The sequence below is a fragment of the Hippocampus zosterae genome, chromosome 11 (assembly GCF_025434085.1).
Source record: "Hippocampus zosterae strain Florida chromosome 11, ASM2543408v3, whole genome shotgun sequence".
Taxonomy (NCBI): Eukaryota; Metazoa; Chordata; class Actinopteri; order Syngnathiformes; family Syngnathidae; genus Hippocampus; species Hippocampus zosterae.
The window spans coordinates 5280843-5301920 of record NC_067461.1 but is presented as its reverse complement, the minus strand read 5'-3'; the positions used below and the strand labels follow the sequence as shown (position 1 = coordinate 5301920).

Genomic DNA, 21078 nt, shown 5'->3' with positions numbered 1-21078 from the left:
AGAGAATTTCAATGTTATTTGAAAGAAGTCTCGAGGGTAGCGATGCTTGAAATGCTTTAGTCCCGCGTGAATAATGAAGCATGAGGAAGAAGAAGAGCAAGCAAAACAAAAAGTTGATTACTTTTATCCAAACTCATTTCTATTCCTTCCTTCTTTCATCCTGCTCGTTCATTGTCAAGTGGAATTCTATTCCCCTCCCCTATCTTAAGATGCTACACTTTCACAGCCCTGATGTTAGGATTTGAAACCAGAGTTTGAGTTTCATCGTAAAGTTTCTAGCAGGAATTCGGGTTTCAGAATGGGGAAAGGGTCTTCAATTTGGGGTTTTAAACCAGGTTGAGGCGGCCCGGTAGTCCAGTGGTTAGCACGTCGGCTTCACAGTGCAGAGGTACCGGGTTCGATTCCAGCTCCGGCCTCCCTGTGTGGAGTTTGCATGTTCTCCCCGGGCCTGCGTGGGTTTTCTCCGGGTGCTCCGGTTTCCTCCCACATTCCAAAAACATGCATGGCAGGCTGATTGAACACTCTAAAATTGTCAGCTGGGATAGGCTCCAGCACCCCCCGCGACCCTAGTGAGGATCAAGCGGCTTGGAAGATGAATGAATGAATGAATGAATGAATGAATGAATGAACCAGGTTGAGAAAGTCAAGCGAGGGTTCATGTCAGATTAGGGTTTTTAGGTCAAAGTTAACTTGGTCTCATTTATGGTGCCAAGTTACCTTTGGGTTTCAAGGGTATGGTTTCAAACAAATTAATAAAGGGTTGGGGTCTCAAATTAGGGCTTCCTGCTGGGGTCAAAGATTCCGAGGAGCGTTTCTTTCCACGATTAGGGTTTCAAGAGAAGGTTAGCATTTTAATCTAGTGTTCAGGTTTCGAGCCAGGGTTAGGGAAAGGGGAGTTTTTCTTGCCACAGTCAAGTTTTATTTGATACCGCCCCCCTGTGGCCAAGGCTGGAACACCAGAATAAGCTACACCCCGAAATGAATTGACACATTCAATCATGATGCGCCAACTGTTTTAATCTTTCATCGTTGTTAAATTGTTATTTCTTTGTCTTTATAAAGTGTAATATCACTCAAGGCTACTTTCCTTATTAAACTACAAACACGCGACAACAATTTTCACTAGGCTCTTTATTGAAGCAAGAACGGATTAACGGCATTGCAGTTCATTTCAATGGGGGGGAAAAAAAATTGTCCCGCCATTTTTAAGTGTCCTACTCAGTGCCTCCTTCCAAAGGGAGAGGGGCAGCTCTGTCATATCACTCGCACAGTGTCACATATCAGACATTGTAAGTCTGCATCGCCTAATGGAATTAAATGTGCAAATAGGATCCATTAGTAGCGGGCCAGTGGAACTGCTGCAAGCCAGCATGGGAACGAGTCAAAGAGACTGGTGCAGTGCGAGAAGACAGTTGGCAGCGGAATGTTTGTCTATTCAGTTCAGCGATGTTTTTTTTTTTTTTTTTTTTTTTTTGAATGCAGTCCTTCTCATGTGGAAGCTTTCCTTTTGCCAGGCACGCTCTTACGGCTCTTTTGTCAGTCTCTTCATTAATGCGAGTGTCATTGTGTTATGGCTTCTCTTAAGAGAAGTAATCAGCGTAATGTGTTTGAAAAAAAAACAACAAAAACAAAAAAAAAAGCAAAACATGATTAATGAGCTTGGAGGAGATATCGCTCTGCGGTAAAACCAATCACATTTCAAGTTAGGGTTTGGAGACAGGTTCGTGTTTTAAAACCCCAGGATCAAATTTTCCACCTATAATTACATAAGATATATAGATTTGAGAAGGGTTGTTTATGTTCTTTGTCCTCTGCATAGAATGACTGATATTAGTGCCGTACTAATGAGCTTTGAGGAGCTAATATGACCCATTGAGCAGTACAACCGTTTTTTTTTTACATGGTTTCAAATAAGGGTTTCAGATTGGGTGAAGGGTTCAAGTCAGGCTTCCAGTTTTGGAAGTCTTAACAAGCTTTTAAATGAGGTAAGGCATTTTGAGTTAGGTTCCACGATACCAACGCCATGGCAGGATTATTAGCTTCCCCTTATTTCGAAGCCGCATGCTTACGGACCTCATTATTGTGCTGAAAAAAAAAAGGCTTCGGGATTTTGGATTGAAGTTCTCAAGTCATTAGAGAAACCTCTTGACAGTCTCAGCCGCACTGCGATGAACAGCGGTAAAGTCAACCTTCGAAAAAAAAAAAAAGTTAATGCTGTTTTCGCCTGCGCTCATCTGGCATGCGGCCAATTGAGTGCCCCGTGACTCGGCGACAGCGAGCGCGCCGGATGTCGGTCGCCGAGGTCCCTGGAGTCAACTGGACTTAGTTTTATGGGGCTTTAGACCGCGGTTGGAAATGACTTTGAGGTGGAGATTAGTGTCTCCGAGGTGTCCCCCCCCCTCTTTCCTCGTGGCGAGTTCGAACACCGGGCCCTGTTGATATTACACGCGGAGAAAGATATTATCACCTCACAGGGGTTAAGGTCCTGTGTAATCAAGTTTGGACTTCATGCCATCGGGAGGGTTTCAGATGAGGGTTGAGGTTCGAAACAAGGGTTATTGTTCCAAATTAAGAGTTCAGCATGGGGCTGGTGTTAAAAAAAACAAAACGATTGTAATTTGAGGTTTCAGGCCAGGTTTGCGGTTTTGAATTAGGATTCAGGTTACAATAAGAGTTTCTTACGTATTATAAAACACTTTTCGGGCTTCAAGTTATGGTTTCAAATAAGAGATTCAAGTCAGGGTTAAGGTTTCAAATTAAGACTGAAAGAGGTTTCGGGTTTCAAAGTAGAGTTCCAAGCTGTGGTGAGAGCTTCAAGTCCAAGTAAGGTTTTAAGACAAGATTAGGGTGTCACATTCGAGGTGGGGTTTTAAATTTGGGCTTCAAAGTAGGATTAGGGTTTCAAAGAAGGGTTCCAAACCAGGGGTGGTGTTTCACATTAAGGGCTTAAATAAGAGTTTGAAGCCGGCCGGGGTTTCAAAAAATAGGTTAGAGTGCCCAATTAGGACATCAAAATCCGGTTATGGTTTTATACAAGGGTTCCAAACCAAGGTTAGGGTTTTCATTTGGGGTTCAGAGGCAGGGTTTTAGAGTTTTGGACAAGTTTTTAGGGTGTCAAATTAGGGTTAGGGTCTCAAAGTAGGGTTCCAGGCCATGTTAAAAGTTTCAAGCCAAAGTAAGGTTGTAAAATAAACTCAAGTTTCTAATTCCGGCGTCAAGTCAGGCTGATGTTTTCAAATGAGGGTTAAGGTTTTAAATTATGAGTTGAAGCCTGGGTTATGGTTTCAAGCCAGTGTCAGGGTTTCAAAATAGCGTGGTTAAGCCTGGGGATTGAAGCCCAGGTTCATGTGTACGCTTTAAGGGAAGGTTAAGGTTTCAAATTCGGTGTCTGGCCAGGGTTGGCTTTTCAAAATAGGTTTTCAAGTTAGTATTCAAATGACGGTTTTAAGGGTCAGGGTTTTGAGTCAGAGCTACTGTTTCAAATTCAGTCTTGGAGCCAGGGATAAAGTTTCAAAATTGGTTTCAAAGTCAAAGACTTCACGAAGCTTTATGAACAAACAAAAGCAACGAGTGACAATCCAATAAGTCCGCTTGGAAGAAGTTGCCGTTGACTGGTGATGAATGCAAATGTGATTGGCAGGGAAATGCAACGTAGCTGACTGACTGGAAGAGCAAATAAAATGCTCTGCTTTCCTCCATCGATTGAGCGACGGTCCCATCCAAAAGTTGCATTAGTTAATGCTGAGCGCTTGTCCGACATGGCCTCTTGCTTCGGGGAAATCTCATTTTATTTTCATACGGTGCCAAATCATGGCAGCATTATTCATCTCTCTCGGGAGGTCTTATGAAGAACGGGCGGGCGCTCCACTATAAAATGTTCACGGACAGCACTGCTGGATCTGGATGGAAAAATGGCGGGAATTGAGATGAAAAGGGAATCAACCAGAATTCTGGCATCTACTTCTTTACCATTCAGTTTAAATGTAACCGGTTCACTCCGAACATGTCCCACTTCGTAACTTTGCCGGTAATTATAACTACGCATGTCATTGTAACTAAGTAACTCAAGCAAAGTCAGCAAAGAATGTCATAAAAAGCCTACTAGAAGACTTGAACTTTATTTACTTTCAAACAAAGGCACGTAGCATGAGTTTGAACGTAATTGGGTCATTCCAAACTATGTCACAAGAGGGTGTGCACACTTGCGCAACTGCGTTATCGCACTTGCTTGTTTTTACTTCCCATTCATTTTTTTTTTTCAGGCTTCTACAGCTAAATCAAAAAAAGTCTTGCTCTCACGTTCTATTATCACAAAAATGTGTTATTTAAACAGGCGTGTGTTGACTTTTTCGACCCATTCTGTCTGATGCATGACGGGCGGAAAACCCGAGTCGTTATTCGTCTTCTACATCCGCCTCTACTACCGCGCAAAATTAAAAAGACAGTTCATAGCCTGCAGTTTCTCGCAAGACGTCATTGTGATAAAAGTGTCGTCTTCCTTCTCTTCTGTGCAGAATTGAAGGCGTCTCGCCAAACAGCCCAGCCATCGTTTCATGTTTCCTTCTCCTCTGTAGTTCTACTTCAAACAATTGGGGGGTGGGGTGGGGGGGGGCGGAAATCTATTTCCAGATACATTACATAAACAGGTGTGAAGTATTTGACACCTTCACAGCCCAACGCAAGAAATTTGAAGAGCGCTGCAATAAAGTCGCGTTCCGCTTTAATGCTTTGGGAGGGGAAAAGGCAGGTGGGCCATTGCTACGTCGCTTTTATGTAAATAATCCGACGTCATACCGTCAGTCAATCAGCACAAACTTGTTAAGTTTTTGTAAGAAATGATTATTGAAAACAAACGGGTACATCGCCAACACACATGGCCACACAATATAACATTCACAGGCATATATTCTTTCTCCTCTGCAAAGAACGACACACCACATAGACTTCTCTACAGGTTATATATTCAATTAGAAGGTACTTTGTGCCCAGAGGCGTGTATTATCTATCTGTCATACATGGTGTTAATAAATTGCATAGCTTGCCAGATTATTGGGGAGATATCAAGTTTTAGTGGCGGGATCGTCTGATTGGATGTTTACCCCGATGGGAATCTTGATCTGGATGCGAGTGGCAAATGCGCCAGTTGTCATTAAGGTGCCGCCCTTGTTACTGCTGATTGTGTCTCGCAGTAGGTAACGAATTGCCATTCGGTTTGTTGTCCCTACGTTCAATCTAGCTCGCCGGTTGATTGTAAAGAAACGCGCAGGGGTGCACGCGCGTGTGCGGCGGCAGGTTGGGTTTCGGTCTTCGGCGCTCGGTTACTCCAGCAGGTGTTTTTATTTTGGCCATGGAGATCAGCTTTCAGTTTGCCTCGAGACGTTACACGCCCGTGATGTCATCCTGTGGAGACGTCGGTATTTTGTCGTTGGCCGGTTTCTGTTGAAATCGGGCGGTTATTGCCGTTTGAGAATGATGATGACTATTATGAAAGCTATTCATACTTGGCTTTGTTGGAAATTGGATTCGGTCATACGTGAAGTCGGTCTTGACTCATTAAATGTTCGACAAATATGTCGCGAATCAAATCATTGATTCAAGCCTTTTTGTTTGACTCAAAGTTCCTCAAATCCTCAGAATGTGTTATGGACTTACTGGTTAGGTTTGGGCGGCCTGGTAGTCCAGTGGTTAGCACGTCGGCTTCACAGTGCAGAGGTACCGGGTTCGATTCCAGCTCCGGCCTCCCTGTGTGGAGTTTGCATGTTCTCCCCGGGCCTGCGTGGGTTTTCTCCGGGTGCTCCGGTTTCCTCCCACATTCCAAAAACATGCATGGCAGGCTGATTGGACGTTCTAAATTGTCACGAGGTGTGAGTGTGGGCGTGGATGGTTGTTCGTCTCTGTGTGCCCTGCGATTGGCTGGCAACTGATTCAGGGTGTCCCCCGCCTACTGCCTGAAGACGGCTGGGATAGGCTCCAGCACCCCCCACGACCCTAGTGAGGATCAAGCAGTTCGGAAAATGGATGGATGGATGGTTCGACCAAATCTTCTCATAAAAAGAACCGCAAATCGTAATAACATGACGCCGTTGACTGAATTGACATTAACGAATTCATTGTGCATGGAGGAGCCACAAAAATACGCTGAACTAAAATGATCCGTACAAACATTTTTTCAAGTATTTCCATTGGTATTCTGGAGCAATATGACGAATGACCCCCCCCCCCTCCCCCCCAAAAAATCTTTTATTGTTGTTAAATTTGATGAGGTTTTGCATGGCTCGTATGATTTATGAGGTTTTTTTTTCACTCACCCCCCTACAGTCGATTCTTGTGTATCGGATCCTTGATATCCCGTGCCTCAGAGCACACGGTCATTTGTTGCATGCTCACTTTGATAGCCTGACACAAATACTCTCACGGCAACGGGCTGTTGATGCAGCGTCTATATTCTATTACCTGCGTTAAGGAGGTGGTGGGATGTTGGTCGTGAGACTGATGAGGATGTCAGGCCACTTGAAAATGGCAATTTTTCCTCCTCCAACTTCAATGAGACACTTTAGTGCTCTGCCTGCCGCTTACACAGCTGGGGGGGTGGTTTACCCCGGGTGGGGGAAAACAAAATTCTCTGACACTTGGGATTTTTTATTTCAGCGGAGCAGGTTTCATTATCGTTAGCGTGTGAAAACTGCGCTCTGTGATTCAGCATGAATGCTTATCACAGTTTAGCAAGCAATTATCAAAAGCCTTGTAATTATCAACACTTTTTTTTTTTAATCCCAGGGTACTTTATCAGAGCAAACTAAAAACTCGTTTTTCTCTCGTTTCCCCGCAGAGGGATCCTTCCAATTCTATGGTTAAATGCCCTTGGATAGCGGTTCAACTATTTCAGAAGGCCTCTTTATTAGTTTTGATTGAGGACCTTTAGCATTGGCAATACTTAGTCCGTATGAGCGCTCGAACCGACTGGCAACCATTTCAGGGTGAACCCGGCCTCTTGATTAGCATCAGCCGGGATAAGTTCCAGATTACCCGAGATGTTAAACAAGCACAAGCGCCGCGGAAAACAAATGACGGGATGGATGAAAATGCGCAGTAAGCTCGCGAGAAGCTAACGCTAGAGTCTGCACCATCTTGGGCTCCTGCCTCCATTTTATCAAACATCTCAACAATGGACTCCATTGGACGAGGCTGTCCGCGTAAAGTTGGTTGAATTGTATCGAGTCAGCGGGAACGAGGGAACAAAAACTGGAAGTGGAAAGCTACCAAAATAAAATAATAGCAGGTAGCAGTGCTTGGCAAAAACAACTCTTCTGCTCATGTCTTGGGACTTTAAAAAGATGTGAACCCCTTCTGTCATGACAAAAATGTACATACAAGCAAATACTACTCAAACTTGTGCCGCTTGATGGCTAGCAACCAAGCGGCTAGCATTAGCAACTGACGCCAGTGCCCACTGAATCAGGATTATTTCCTGAGAATGTTACTTAAGAAAACAAAACTAAACTAAAAACCCCTCCAGCGATTCGCCTCAGATTCGAGCTTCTTTTATTCTGATAACTCAGGTTAAATTTTGTATTTCAGGATGTTGTGTTGTCCCTCCGTTACACACTGTTTCAAACTGAAGATGTTGAATGAAACTGTGGAGTTTACTCACAATTTTACAGGGACAATATTGTCCTGTTTTTTTTTTTTTTTTAATGAGGATCGTGGATCACTTAAAGTAATTTTCCTTCAGTACTCTGTAAGAAATCTCTCCAGCTCATGTTTCATTAAATTTGAGGCACCGTCATTGTGCCGCGATACGGGAATGTGACACAGCGTGGAGGAGAGGAAATATGGAAGAAGCCGTGGAATGAAATTACTTCTCTCTCTGGGGGTTGGGAACTTGTGCAGGACTGCAGTTTTTGGTTTTGACGTGATCGAGGAGAAATGGATGTAGAAATGAGAGAAATCAAAGTTTGTCGTTGTCACAACAACACTTAAGGACATATCGTTGGAGACGACGCACTTGAAAGCCTCAAACATGCGTTGATTGCGCTGGCGAGTGGAGCTTCGAGTAGGAACTCGGCACGCAAGTGGTTGCACTTTTTAAACATTTATTTTTTTTTACTTCCCCTTAAAGGCTGAGAAATACACACTGCAGTCTTTAAACGGAAAATCTAACAATCAGGAAATGGAGTCGTGATTGGGCAGCTGTCGTTTTGAAACCACCCACTGGTTTCATGGTACTTAAATAAAGGGTGGCGCGAGACACGCCGCAGTCATGTGATTGGTTGACCAAGTGTAAAAGTCAGTTAATCGACTCATCAACATTGGGAAACCCTCGTTTTGGTACCCGTTTTACGCTAACCAAAGAGCATAGTGAGACGCACTGCCGTCTTTTTGATTGGGCAACAGAAAATGTAATTATCAGGTAATCGATACACCGTGATTGGCAAACCCTCGTTTTGAAACCGTCAATAGGTTTTACGGTACCTAAAGGACGTAGAAAGACAAACTGCAATCTTCTAATGGAATGGAACCAGATTTGTTATTGCACATGTCAGGAGTACAGGCAATGAAATTAACTTCACAGTTACAAACTGTCCAAGAGACAGAAGCAACAACGACCAACAGACACAACGGGAAGCCTGATGGGTCGGCGGTGCCACGATTTTCTTAGATGAAAAAGAAAAACACAAGAAAGGGGCAGAGCGAAAGAAACAAGTACCAGACTATGCTCCTATGAGGGAGTGCTGAATCTGAAAAAATAAAAAAACACTTAGCAAAAAGGCAAATGAGTAAAAGACAGAACAAACAATGACTCAAATATGAGATTGTTTGACGGAAAACGTAACAATCAAGCAATCGATTCATATTGATTCTGCGACCCTCGTTTTGGATCCATTGCTGGGTTTGGATTTAAAGGGCGGTCTTTTCCCGGTTACAAGCGGCCGAAATGAGTTTTCTCCGCAGGGTGTCCGGGCTCTCCCTTAGAGATAAGGTGAGAAGCTCGGTCATCCGGGAGGGGCTCAGAGTCGAGCCGCTTCTCCTCCACATCGAGATGAGCCAGATGAGGTGGCTTGGGCATCTGATTCGGATGCCTCCTGAGCGCCTCCCCGGTGAGGTGTTCCGGTTATGCCCCACCGGGAGGAGACCCCGAGGAAGACCCAGGACACGCTGGAGAGACTATGTCACCCAGCTTGCAGCTGGGAATGACTCGGGATCCCCCGGGGAGAGCTGGACGAAGTAGCTAGGGAGAGGGAAGTCTGGGCTTCCCTGCTAAAGCTGTTGCCCCCGCGACCCGGCCCCGGATAAGCGGTAGATGATGGATGGATGGATGGATGGATGGGCGGTCTTTTCATTGGTCAATAGAAAACATAACAATCAATCAATTCGTCATAATTGGAATCTTCTCGGAAAACAATCCACGGGATGTCCAGGTTTTAAATCGCGGCTCGAGACGCGATGCTGTCTTTTCATTGGTCAGCAGAAAACAACATTGAGCTCATCACTTATTCATGACCGGGCAGCTCTCACTTTGGAAAGACACATTTTAGTTTGGCACAATGCGCTCTCTTAAAATTGTAACTCCTGATTCTCAGTGGTAAGAGAACGGGGAAGAACACCAAAGGCACTTTTTGTAAAAACGACGCACGGGCTTTTATGAACATCACATGATGGATGTTCTCCATGGTTTCCATGCAAAAGCGGGATACCGGGAACCACTTTGAATGTTAGTGTTGTCGCGTGTCACTCCCTATCGTCCTGGGCCAAGCATATGCCGTGAAGATTGATTTCACAGCTTATCGCCTGCTCAATGAAGAAAAAAAAAAAGCCTTGTGGGATAGAGGCGTGCCATCAAAAAAAAAAAAAAAAAAAAAAAAAAGCACCAGGATGAGTTTGATAAAAGCAAAGAAGTCACTGTTCTTCTGCGTATGACACTTCTGCTCTCTTTGGGCAGCCGCGTTGCTGTCGATCTGCGAGTGCTCACAGTACGGCCTGCCTGCTTCTCTGCGTCAGCCACCAGCAGTTTATTTATTTTTTATTTTTTATTAACTCATATCTTGGACCCCAGAGAAAACCCGTTTCAAGATTCGAGACGGCTTGATTTGATCACGCAAAATGAATTCTCTTTAGTCGAGCTGTAGTTGTAGTTGAGGGGTGCGACCTCTCATACGTTGCTTGTTAATCAATTAGAGTGTATTGAGTGGAGTGGGTCAGCGGGAGGGTCAGCGTCATGACTGATCCAGGTAGATTGTAAAGGATGTGCGGGCTAAATTAAAGCTGACAAACAGACAATTGTTGCGTCGCGAGCGTTTTGCCCTTGGGACGACTTTATTATAGTGAATGATAACGTATGAAATACTGTAACTAAAATTTTGAAAAAAAAAAAAAAGGAGAATGGTTGCTACGCATGTAATGTTATTAGATTGAAATTGAAAATTCATGTGGCGGCCCGGTAGAGTCCCGTGGTTAGCATGTCGGCTTCACAGTGCAGAGGTACCGGGTTCGATTCCAGCTCCGGCCTCCCTGTGTGGAGTTTGCATGTTCTCCCCGGGCCTGCGTGGGTTTTCTCCGGGTGCTCCGGTTTCCTCCCACATTCCAAAAACATGCATGGCAGGCTGATTGGACGCTCTAAATTGTCCCTAGGTGTGAATGTGAGTGCGGATGGTTGTTCGTTTCTGTGTGCCCTGCGATTGGCTGGCAACCGATTCAGGGTGTCCCCCGCCTACTGCCCGAAGACAGCTGGGATAGGCTCCAGCACCCCCCGCGACCCTAGTGAGGATCAAGCGGCTCGGAAGATGAATGAATGAATGAATGAATGAAAATTCATGTTTGCTACGCAGCCGTCTGTGTGATGCTTAACCAATCTTTCATGCTATGCTATCTGGCCATTGTTAGAAGCCCTGTTGCAATTTGTGTGTTCCATTGTTGGCCTTCCAAGTGCCCTGTCGAACGTTCATCTGTCGGGGGGGGGGGGGGGGTAACGAGGTAGATTCATTGCGGGAAGCGGCGCGCGGTGTTTCCCCCCCACCCCCCCCAGAGTGCTGCAGCACTTAAGGTCAATCATGCTGTCATCGCGGGCGCACCGATTCACGCTCTGTCACTTTCCGGTAGGAGGATTAGCTCTACCTGCTATGAACTTGCCAGGAAAAAGTTTGGGGGTGGGGGGAGGTTTAACAGTCTGTAAAAGTTCAACAAATTGGAACAATGAGACTTTGTACACGCATTGGCAGCCTTTAACATTGTGATGACGGATTTTGATGGCAGGAATTTCTTTCAAATTCATTCAAATTGAAAGTCTCCAGAGGGGACCCGGCTTGCAATCTCTCTTCCATCTCATCTGAAAGCTCCCCCCCCCCCCCTTATTTTTTTCCTCTTCCAATTATTCAAGCAAAGTTGGAAGCAGAGAATTTCATACCTTGCGTTAGCTTGCGTTGCTTCTCCAGGGATTCACTTGCTAATTTAATTGACAATTTTTTTTGCATGACGGCGGCAACAAAACCAACCCAGAAATCTACGGCAACAGCCCATTTAAAGGAGGAAGATGCAGCCGACTGATTGCGAGCAAGATAATGACCCAGAACATTCAATCAAAAAAAAAATAATGGTCTTGACTCTTTCAAATTATTTTTAAGTGGTATAGAGGACAAACATTATGTAAATAAGTGCAGTGGCACCTCATAAGGTTGAATACAGTCTGTTCTATCATGACCGAAAGAACGAGATCCCGGATACAAGCGGCTGAAATGAGTTTTCTCCGCAGGGTGTCCGGGCTCTCCCTTAGAGATAAGGTGAGAAGCTCGGTCATCCGGGAGGGGCTCAGAGTCGAGCCGCTTCTCCTCCACATCGAGAGGAGCCAGATGAGGTGGCTTGGGCATCTGATTCGGATGCCTCCTGAGCGCCTCCCCGGTGAGGTGTTCCGGTCATGCCCCACCGGGAGGAGACCCCGAGGAAGACCCAGGACACGCTGGAGAGACTATGTCACCCAGCTGGCCTGGGAACGCCTCGGGATCCCCCGGGGAGAGCTGGACGAAGTAGCTAGGGAGAGGGAAGTCTGGGCTTCCCTGCTAAAGCTGTTGCCCCCGCGACCCGGCCCCGATAAGCGGTAGATGATGGATGGATGGACAGTCTGTTCTAAGGATATGTCGGTTTGTATTTCCAAAAATTAATTTGATTAATTTGATGATTAATTTGAGGCATATTTTGAATGCCATTTTGAAGGTCATGAAATGGAACTTTACTTTTAGTGAGTAATGGGATGCAGTGCTAAACAAAGCTGACTTACAATTTGATTCCGTTGCAGTCCAGAGCGATTTGATTCAATCACTTTGTTATTGTTGCGTAATCTTTTTTTTCTTTCTTTTATTCCTAGACATTTCTTTTCCCAGCTTTTAACCGAATAGAGCCGGATTTGGTTTCGCGTCACATGATGTGCTTGAGGGACCTTATTGATTGTGCTCATGGGAGGAGCTCTCGCGGGGCATCTGCGACCACTGAGATATGAGCTAGTGATGTGGTGATGATTTAGAAATGTCTCCCGTCAGGGTCGCCAAGGGGTCGAACATTTCTGGTAAATCTTCATTGATCATTTTTGGTTGGCTAGCCACAGTTAATTCAGATGGTGAATCATCCATCCATCCATTTTTCAACAGCGCTTATCCCGAACAAGGTCGCGGGAAGTCGCCGAAGCCGATCCCAGCTGACTTCGGGCGGAAGACAAACGACACCCTGAACTGGTCGCCAGTCAGTCGCAGGGCACGTATAGAGACAAATGAACATTCACACTGTCATTGAGTGGGAACCGATACCACTCTGCCTGCATGCAAGATGGCGTGCAGGCAAAATGGTGAAGTAACAAACAAATTGAATATTTTCAATAGGAATTGAATGGAATCAACCCTTTCAGGGACAGCGGTCACCACAGTGGACATCTTATCATGTCGTCAGGTTACAGGTTGTCATTCTTGGTGCATGAAAGAGTAAACTGGCATTTTAGGCCAATTTTAATGAAAAGGATCACGTTCAAGCATAACTACAAAGTGCTGTTTTGCCAAAAGCAGGTATTGATGCAAAATAGTTCCCAGGCATGTTCAAAGCGTGAATCTGGTTGTTTGAGTGAGAATTATTCATTCATTAATTCATCTTCCGAGCCGCTTGATCCTCACTAGGGTCGCGGGGAGCCTATCCCAGCTGTCTTCGGGCAGTAGGCGGGGGACACCCTGAATCGGTTGCCAGCCAATCGCAGGGCACACATAGACGAACAACCATCCACGCCCACACTCACACCTCGTGACAATTTAGAACGTCCAATCAGCCTGCCACGCATGTTTTTGGAATGTGGGAGGAAACCGGAGCACCCGGAGAAAACCCACATAGGCCCGGGGAGAACATGCAAACTGCACACAGGGAGGCCGGAGCTGGAATCGAACCCGGTACCTCTGCACTGTGAAGCCGACGTGCTAACCACTGGACTACCGGGCCGCCCGAGTGAGAATTATGTTCAGATATATTTTTCAGCCACCATTTTGAAATTCCAGATGAATGGCCAACCTTCAATTGAGCAAATTCCTCGTTTTGCAGCACCAGTCGCCGCGAGAACGTCACGAAAAATAGGCTGGGCCATGGCCTTTTCCAGACCCAAATCCTATCGAGCCATGGATTTTGCCCCGATGAGAACTAAATTGGGAGTCAAGCCCTGCAAAACAAACAAACAAGCGCACGCTTGCCGTGGTGACAGCAGCACAAGAGAAGAATGCTGCAGGAGTATTAAGATTGAGGCGGAACTAATACTGTAGGTTTATCCCAAACTGCCAGTGCCTTCTCTCTGTTCAGTGTGCTTCAAACGGGAAGTGACAGCCTACTGAACGAGGAGAGGTGTTTGTGTGTTGCCAAAGCATATTTTTGTGACGAGACTCGAATGAAAAAAAAAAAGTTTTTTTTTTTCTCTCTTTCTCCCAAGGTTGGCAGGCAATAAGGCTTGACAGAAGATGCGACGGGGCCGGTGGTTTATCAGATGGCTGGCGACAGGAATGGTCATCCTGTCTTCGCTAAGCGCCGTCTGGGGCCAGGACACCGACGGTAAGAGCAGAATATCTTGTCAAAGAGCGGTCGCGCTGTTTTGAGAAAAAAGAAAATAAAAAAAACCCATCAAAAGACGATTATTGCCGCCTGACATCCTCTGACATTTTATTGTATGAGCAAGTATGAAGACCGCACTGAAAAAGCCAAAAGGAGTCTTGCTGAGGTCGCACGTCCTCCGATGCACTTCGCCGAATGTAAACGTATGCTCAATCGACTCAGAACGGTCGTAAGCATATTTCCGTCAATTTGTTTCACGTGTCGACCGAGGTAAGCGAAGAGCGCGCATGCGTAGAAGCCGTCGTAATTCCGTCGTGCTAGCAACAAAACAACGCCGTGCTAGCAACAAAACAAAAGGGAGTTTGCAAACTCACGCCCCACCTAAGAGATAAACTAATTTAGTTCGGAAGATGCTCATACGATTAATTTGAGGTGAATTGAGGCTGCTGAATAAAAATAACAACAATGATGATAATAATAATAATAATAATTATTATTATTAAATGATGTTAAAGGCAATTGTAAATAGCACTGCGATTTATCCATTTTGTGTTTATATTGCACTTAATTGAACGGTGGTTGTTGTTTTTTTTTCTTCTTTCTACCTACATTCTTGCTGCTGGAGGCTGTAAATTTCCCCAGTGTGGGACAAATAAAGGATATCTTATCTTATTTAAAATGGGAAGTTAAAAAGTTATTTTAAATTAAAAAGTATGACCTTTCCGGCAAAAGTTTTTGGTCACTAATATTTAATATTATTTTATATTTATATAAATAAATAAATAAATAAATAAATAAATATATATATATATATATATATATATATATATATATATATATATATATATATATATATATATATATATATATATATATATATATATATATATATATAATATTTAATAATAAAATTAATAATATATATTTGTGTGTGTGTGTGTGTGTGTAATATCCAACCTGTCCAGCTTGCACATGCATCTCCTTCGGTCCTTTTCATCAAAGCCACTTGTGAATCCACTCGGACAGAACGTTGACTGACGCTCTCCTTTGCCGACAAATATCACTACTATGCTGTGAGTCGGACAGATCTTTCTGAGTGACTTTACAAAAAAAGAAAAAAGAAAAGACGAATAGGCATGAATAGGGCAAATGAAAACCTGCGAAAAGGTGAAATCGGCAAATGCCAAAACCCCAACTGTGCTTGAGCCCACTGTAGTGCAATTTCTCTCATCTCATAACATTTCATGTTTGACGAGAAAAACTGTAATTATCAAAGTTTGATCGTTTCGGAATATGACTACGTCATTCTCTTGAATTGAACAATTTCTTTTTCCTCTTTCGAAAAAAAAAAAACCCACAACTGACCTTTTTCTTCGTCTATTACTGTTATTATTCTGCTGGAATGACATTTCTCCTCATCTCGCTACTTTTTCCAGTTAAACTATTCATTGATTGTTCCACTGCAACAAATTTATGCGGATAGAATTTTTCTTTATTTTTTTATTTTTTTATTTCCCCGTAGCATTTATTTTTTTTCTTTCTTCAAATGATGACTTTATACATGCACTTTTCTCTTTGTGACTTTTGTAAGATAGCATCTTTCTCATATTATGATGATTGATCATAACATTTACTCCAATTCTGGTTCCTATTACCTTTCCCCCCCCCCCCCCACTGCTGCGGGTTTTTCTTCTCGTCTTTTCCAAAATGGCTTAATTCTTGTAATTATTCGTAGTGCAAGCAGTGGCGGCGGCGGCGGCATCAGCGACAGCACATGTGGGTGTTGAATTGTGTTTCAGCCGTTCTTTCATGCTTTTCTTGTTGCTTGACAGGAAGCCGGAGAACATATGCAAATGTGAAAATCTTTTGGTAATTTGGCTTCACCCGGCAGACAATATTATTATGCGAGGGAAGCAAGTTCAATGCCAAAAGAGGCCCGCGCCCGTTCGATGGCAGGCTAAGTGCAAAGATGACGTAACCATGTCCCAAATTCACACGTCTGTTGCCGTGTGTGATGTCATCTGGTGACATTTAGCCACTTTTGAGCACGCCACAGTCATAGCGTTTTCCTCTTTCTTGACTTATTAGGTTGGAGCCGGTGAGGCTGCTATTGGCCATGTGAGTCTTTCGTTCCACCCAGGGATGGTGGAGGTTTAAGCAGGGGTGGATTTTATTTTCACCTCGCCTCAATACGACTTCCCACTCGTAAATCCACTTCCTCTGCCCACCTTGAGGCGCCTTTAGCCTTTAGCTCTTGCCAGAATAATTGGACTTGAATATTGGGCACTGGCGTGTTTGAACATGGTCGAATCTCTGAATTTGGTATCAGATGAATAGCATTTCTTATTTTTTTTTGTGTGTAGTCAATATGTAAATACCACAAGACAAAATTTGTGTTTTTCGATAACAGGCACGTTATTTACAGAGCACGTTTGGTGAACAAGGCAGTTCAATGTGCTTCACACAAAGGTACTGTACGTTTAAAAACATTCATATAATACACTCATTACATATAATCTATTTTCCGGAGTCAGGATGAATCACAATGTGTTTGTAAAGTTATCTCGCATAATAAAATGAATCTATATATATATTGCGCTTCGTCCCGCACGCGGTCTGTCCTTCCGTCTGTCCCTTTTCAAAACGTACCTACTTCACCGCGCCGCCACTGCGCCGCTCAGGCAGTGGCTCACTACGATCGCGCGGGCATCTTAGCGAAAAAATGTTGTCTACCCACAAGCATTTCAATGAAATTGTTAGTTATTTAGTAGAGCTAAACATCTCTTTATTTTCGCGATAAGCAATGAAGATGAACAAAAAGTTGAACCAAGCAACAACACTTTTGTGGGCCAAAGGCCCACCTTACCAGCCTTCTGCAGGAACTACCTGATGAGCCGCCCGGAGGGCGGCGAACCAGCTAGTGTAATATATAAAGAGAGTGAAATCTATTTTTAGCATTGATGATCTTTGTTTCCATGGGGGGGGGGGGTCGCTGTTGTCGAGTGAGTTCAGTCGAAGTGGCTATTTTTTTTCTTTGACGTGAACTGTCCACTTTGTTCCAGTGGAATTTTCCTGCTATTGGCAAATGTATGTATATTTAAAAACAAACAAACAAATCTAAATCAAATACTAAAACTAATCAAAACCTAAACTGAAAAAAACCCAAAAAAACCATTCAAACTAACTGAATATGAAACAGCAAAAGTCAAACCTCGGTTCCCAATATTTGCCCATTTCTCTACAATCTACACCATGTACCTTGAGATTAACCGGAAACCAACCCAGTCTGTTCTGTGACTCAGCCCGGCCAACGATACTTTTCAAAGCAGAAAAGACCTTTGCACAGATTCATCTGCGCTAATCTCGAAGACCAAAGGTATTGCGCGTTCAATCGCTGTCTTCGTCTTACCTCATTTCATGTTTCATGAGTAATCCCCTCTCCTTTCATGTTCTCTTTTTGACTTTGCTGCTGTAATCTCATTGCGGGAGTTTTCCCCGACATGCTAAAATCCCGCCTTGCACCTCTTGTACGCCCATTGATGCCAACGCGAATGCGGACGACCGCGCCCGATAGTTCAGCGAAAGTTCCAACATCAATACGGAGCGCAGTGGCCAGATGTAAAGTGCACATGCATCACCGCTAAATCCCGCCTGACGCTTAATCCGCATACCAACGCACAACAGCATTTACGTGTTTATGAGTGTGTAGGGTGCGGATTAGTCGATATTTTCCGATGGACGCTCCCGCCGTGTGACGACCACGCCGCCGTCCTGTCTCCGCACGTTCATTCCAACTCGCAGTGATTGTCTATTTTGGGGATTTTCTGATTAGAGGCCAGATGTGCCGCCGGTTTCTGGCTCAAGCAGCCTTTGGAAAATGGGAAGCGTTGAATTGACGGCGGATGGGGTTTAATCTGTCCGCCAGTGAGTTCTAATCAGACTCCAGGGCAGTACAGGACGGAAAATGAGGAGAGGGGTACTCCTAGTTAGACGGGGCTCTGAGCTTGCAGGGATTTTCCTTCCAATTGGTCCTGCCTGGAGCTTCTTGGTAGGTGATCACGTGTGAGCGAGGGATGGGGGAACGGTGATTGCAACCCAGAACCTCAGAGAGAGGCGAAGACGGCATCTGAAGGTGCAGACAAACAAATCCTCCCCTATGACAGGGATGTTGGGGTGGTGGGGGGTATTTTTCATCAGTGCTACTGGGGTGGGGGCACAGAGGACCATGGACTTCCTAATGAGATGTATGACAAAAGTGCAATATATGCACAAAGTATATGCATGCGAGCAAATCTAATCTATGATAAAATATTGGGGCGGCCCGGTAGTCCAGTGGTTAGCACGTCGGCTTCACAGTGCAGAGGTACCGGGTTCGATTCCAGCTCCGGCCTCCCTGTGTGGAGTTTGCATGTTCTCCCCGGGCCTGCGTGGGTTTTCTCCGGGTGCTCCGGTTTCCTCCCACATTCCAAAAACATGCGTGGCAGGCTGATTGGATGCTCTAAATTGTCCCAAGGTGTGAGTGTGGGTGTGGATGGTTGTTCGTCTCTGTGTGCCCTGCGATTGGCTGGCAACTGATTCAGGGTGTCCCCCGCCTACTGCCCGAAGACTGCTGGGATAGGCTCCAGCACCCCCCGCGACCCTAGTGAGGATCAAGCGGTTCGGAAAATGGATGGATGGATAAAATATTGAAAAAAAAAGATGTCCAACTGCGAATACGCAGGGATCGGCTGCAGTTTTAAGTTGTAATATCATCAATCACCACTAGATGACAGACGTGTCTGGGTTGCACTTACACCCGGTCGTGTACGGCCCTAAATGACAACATGAGCAGGCTTCCTAATTTTTATACATATTCGAAATGATATGCAGGACAAAACTGTAACTGATGTGTTTTTGTAGCGGCACCCTTTGCACTCGGGGGTGGGGGTGGGGGGTGGGGGGGTGGTATCCACTATTTGGTTATTTTGTTGTTTGCTTCAAAATCTTTGTTGCTGGGTTAGGCTAGCGGATCTCATATTTTTGTCATACATCTGGTTAGTAAGTGCATGGTCCCATGTGCCCTCCCCCCCACTTGCACTGATGGCTCCCTCCAGCCATTTATGTAGTCCACCCCTGTTCTACGATGAAAGAGCAGGAATTATTGTGCACCGCTACGTTTGATGTTGGAATCAATAGTACCACACACCCTCTTCTTCCTCCTCCCCCTCCTCTTCCGCCTCCTCCCCGTCGCTTCTGACACATCCTCCCAATTTGACCCTTTAGAATAAGCACCTACGGGCAATTACGGCGAGAACTCCCACCTCCCCCCTGCCCCTCCTCTCCACGGGGAAGACTTGTCGGTTAATGATCGGGCGAGCAGGGGAGACGGAGCGCTTTCTTTGTTTCGGCAGACATTGGAGGCAAAAAGAAACCACGCAGCGCCGACCGCCTGCGCGCATCGATCCGTGAATTTTTTTTTGCCCCGAAGTGAGGAAGTGGCGAATGATTTGATGCCTCCGCATACGAGGTCTTTGGCTTGGCGATCAGTCGTTGGTCACAAACAAAATGAGAGGAGTCGGAACAGACCAGAAACAAGATTTCCTCCATTGTGCTAATGGAACCAAAAAAAAAATGCCAATAATGCCATCGCCAAGAGGTTGTCTTGGGACAGTACGTCCATTGTTGTGGTTCGCAGTGGCCGAAAACTGCACTAAATCCTACAAACAAGGTCTCCATAAATCATGTGACGTGGATTTAACCATGACAAAACATCATGAAGTGGATTAACTCAGGTTTTCACCTCTATATTGACAGAGGGATTCACTCTGTAGTTGAATTACAGAAAAATAATCCCACAAATCTGACATACAGAATGAAACCAAAACAAACAATATTACATTTGTCCTAACGGGGGCGGCCATTAGTGATGATTGGTCGTCAGAGCGACTGCCAGCCTTCTCGTGACCCGTCGACCCCTTTAATGCAGGCGCCAAGTGGTTTAACCTATCAAATTGAGGGCAGCTACGCCGAACACAAATCTCCACCTGGCTTGATGAAGGAAAAATGTCATACAGAAATACATTAATCCACCAAATTGCCCACTGGGAAGAGGAAAGGGGCTCAAGTGGCGGAGTCTGATTCTTGGCCCTCCGCAAACGAGACGATCAAGACAATGAATCGTCTATCCAAAGCTTAATCTTGCCAAACAATATCGATTAACATCCTGTTATCACGACGCTTCCTGATACCAGATGAGAACAATGTAAATCCGTCGGCTGCCATCAAATTTTGTGTGTCTGCCTTTAAAGATCATGTAGCTAATTTGTTTGTGTTTTTTTTTAAATTCTTTTTTTTTAAAGTGATTATGCGCCACTGCTGAGGAAACCTGATAAGTGGTTGGATTGTATCTCGCAATTTAACAGTCCCTGGACTAGTACACGTTGTTCTCACCTGTTGTTACGGTCCACAATTTCCATGAACAACCTAGATTAAACTTAATTGCTTCGTGCCATACCGAATTTGTCTTTCACTTCTAACATCTATCACACCATGTACTAAACTATTCTCCTATTTAGACTGGGCTATCGCAGCATCTTCCTGCTTCCTGCTTCTGCGTATCCTCTTGAAAATACCCAATGTCCACCTAGCCTTGTTTCCAAGTCTTGGAAGGAGAAACTCAGTGTGGGTGTGGTTATAATGTAAATTAGCCGAATGGCTAACACATAATAATGATATATACATTTATTTATTTATATTTTTTTAGGGTGTGTGACAAAGAGAGTCTTTTGTGTCGTAGTTTGTTTCCATAGCCATAAAAAAAAATCTGTTAGCCTTGAAAGATGGGTCAAAATGCTGTATGTATATATATATATAATATTCATTCATTCATTCATCTTCCTAACCGCTTGATCCTCACTAGGGTCGCGGGGGTGCTGGAGCCTATCCCAGCCGTCTCCGGGCAGTAGGCGGGGGACACCCTGAATCGGTTGCCAGCCAATCGCAGGGCACACATAGACGAACAACCATTCACGCTCACAC

General features: G+C 44.7%; 1 protein-coding gene across 4 annotated transcripts in view; it reads left to right on the top strand.

Moving 5' to 3' along the window:
* Positions 1 to 21078, top strand: part of LOC127610106 (protocadherin-15-like) — a 211857-nt gene that overhangs the window by 49992 nt on the left and 140787 nt on the right. For all 4 annotated transcript variants that reach the window (XM_052079848.1, XM_052079846.1, XM_052079845.1 and 1 more), the window contains one exon: positions 13943 to 14061. In XM_052079848.1, the coding sequence (XP_051935808.1) occupies positions 13971 to 14061 (91 nt within the window). In that variant the 5' untranslated portion in view covers positions 13943 to 13970. The remainder of the gene's footprint in view (positions 1 to 13942; positions 14062 to 21078) is intronic.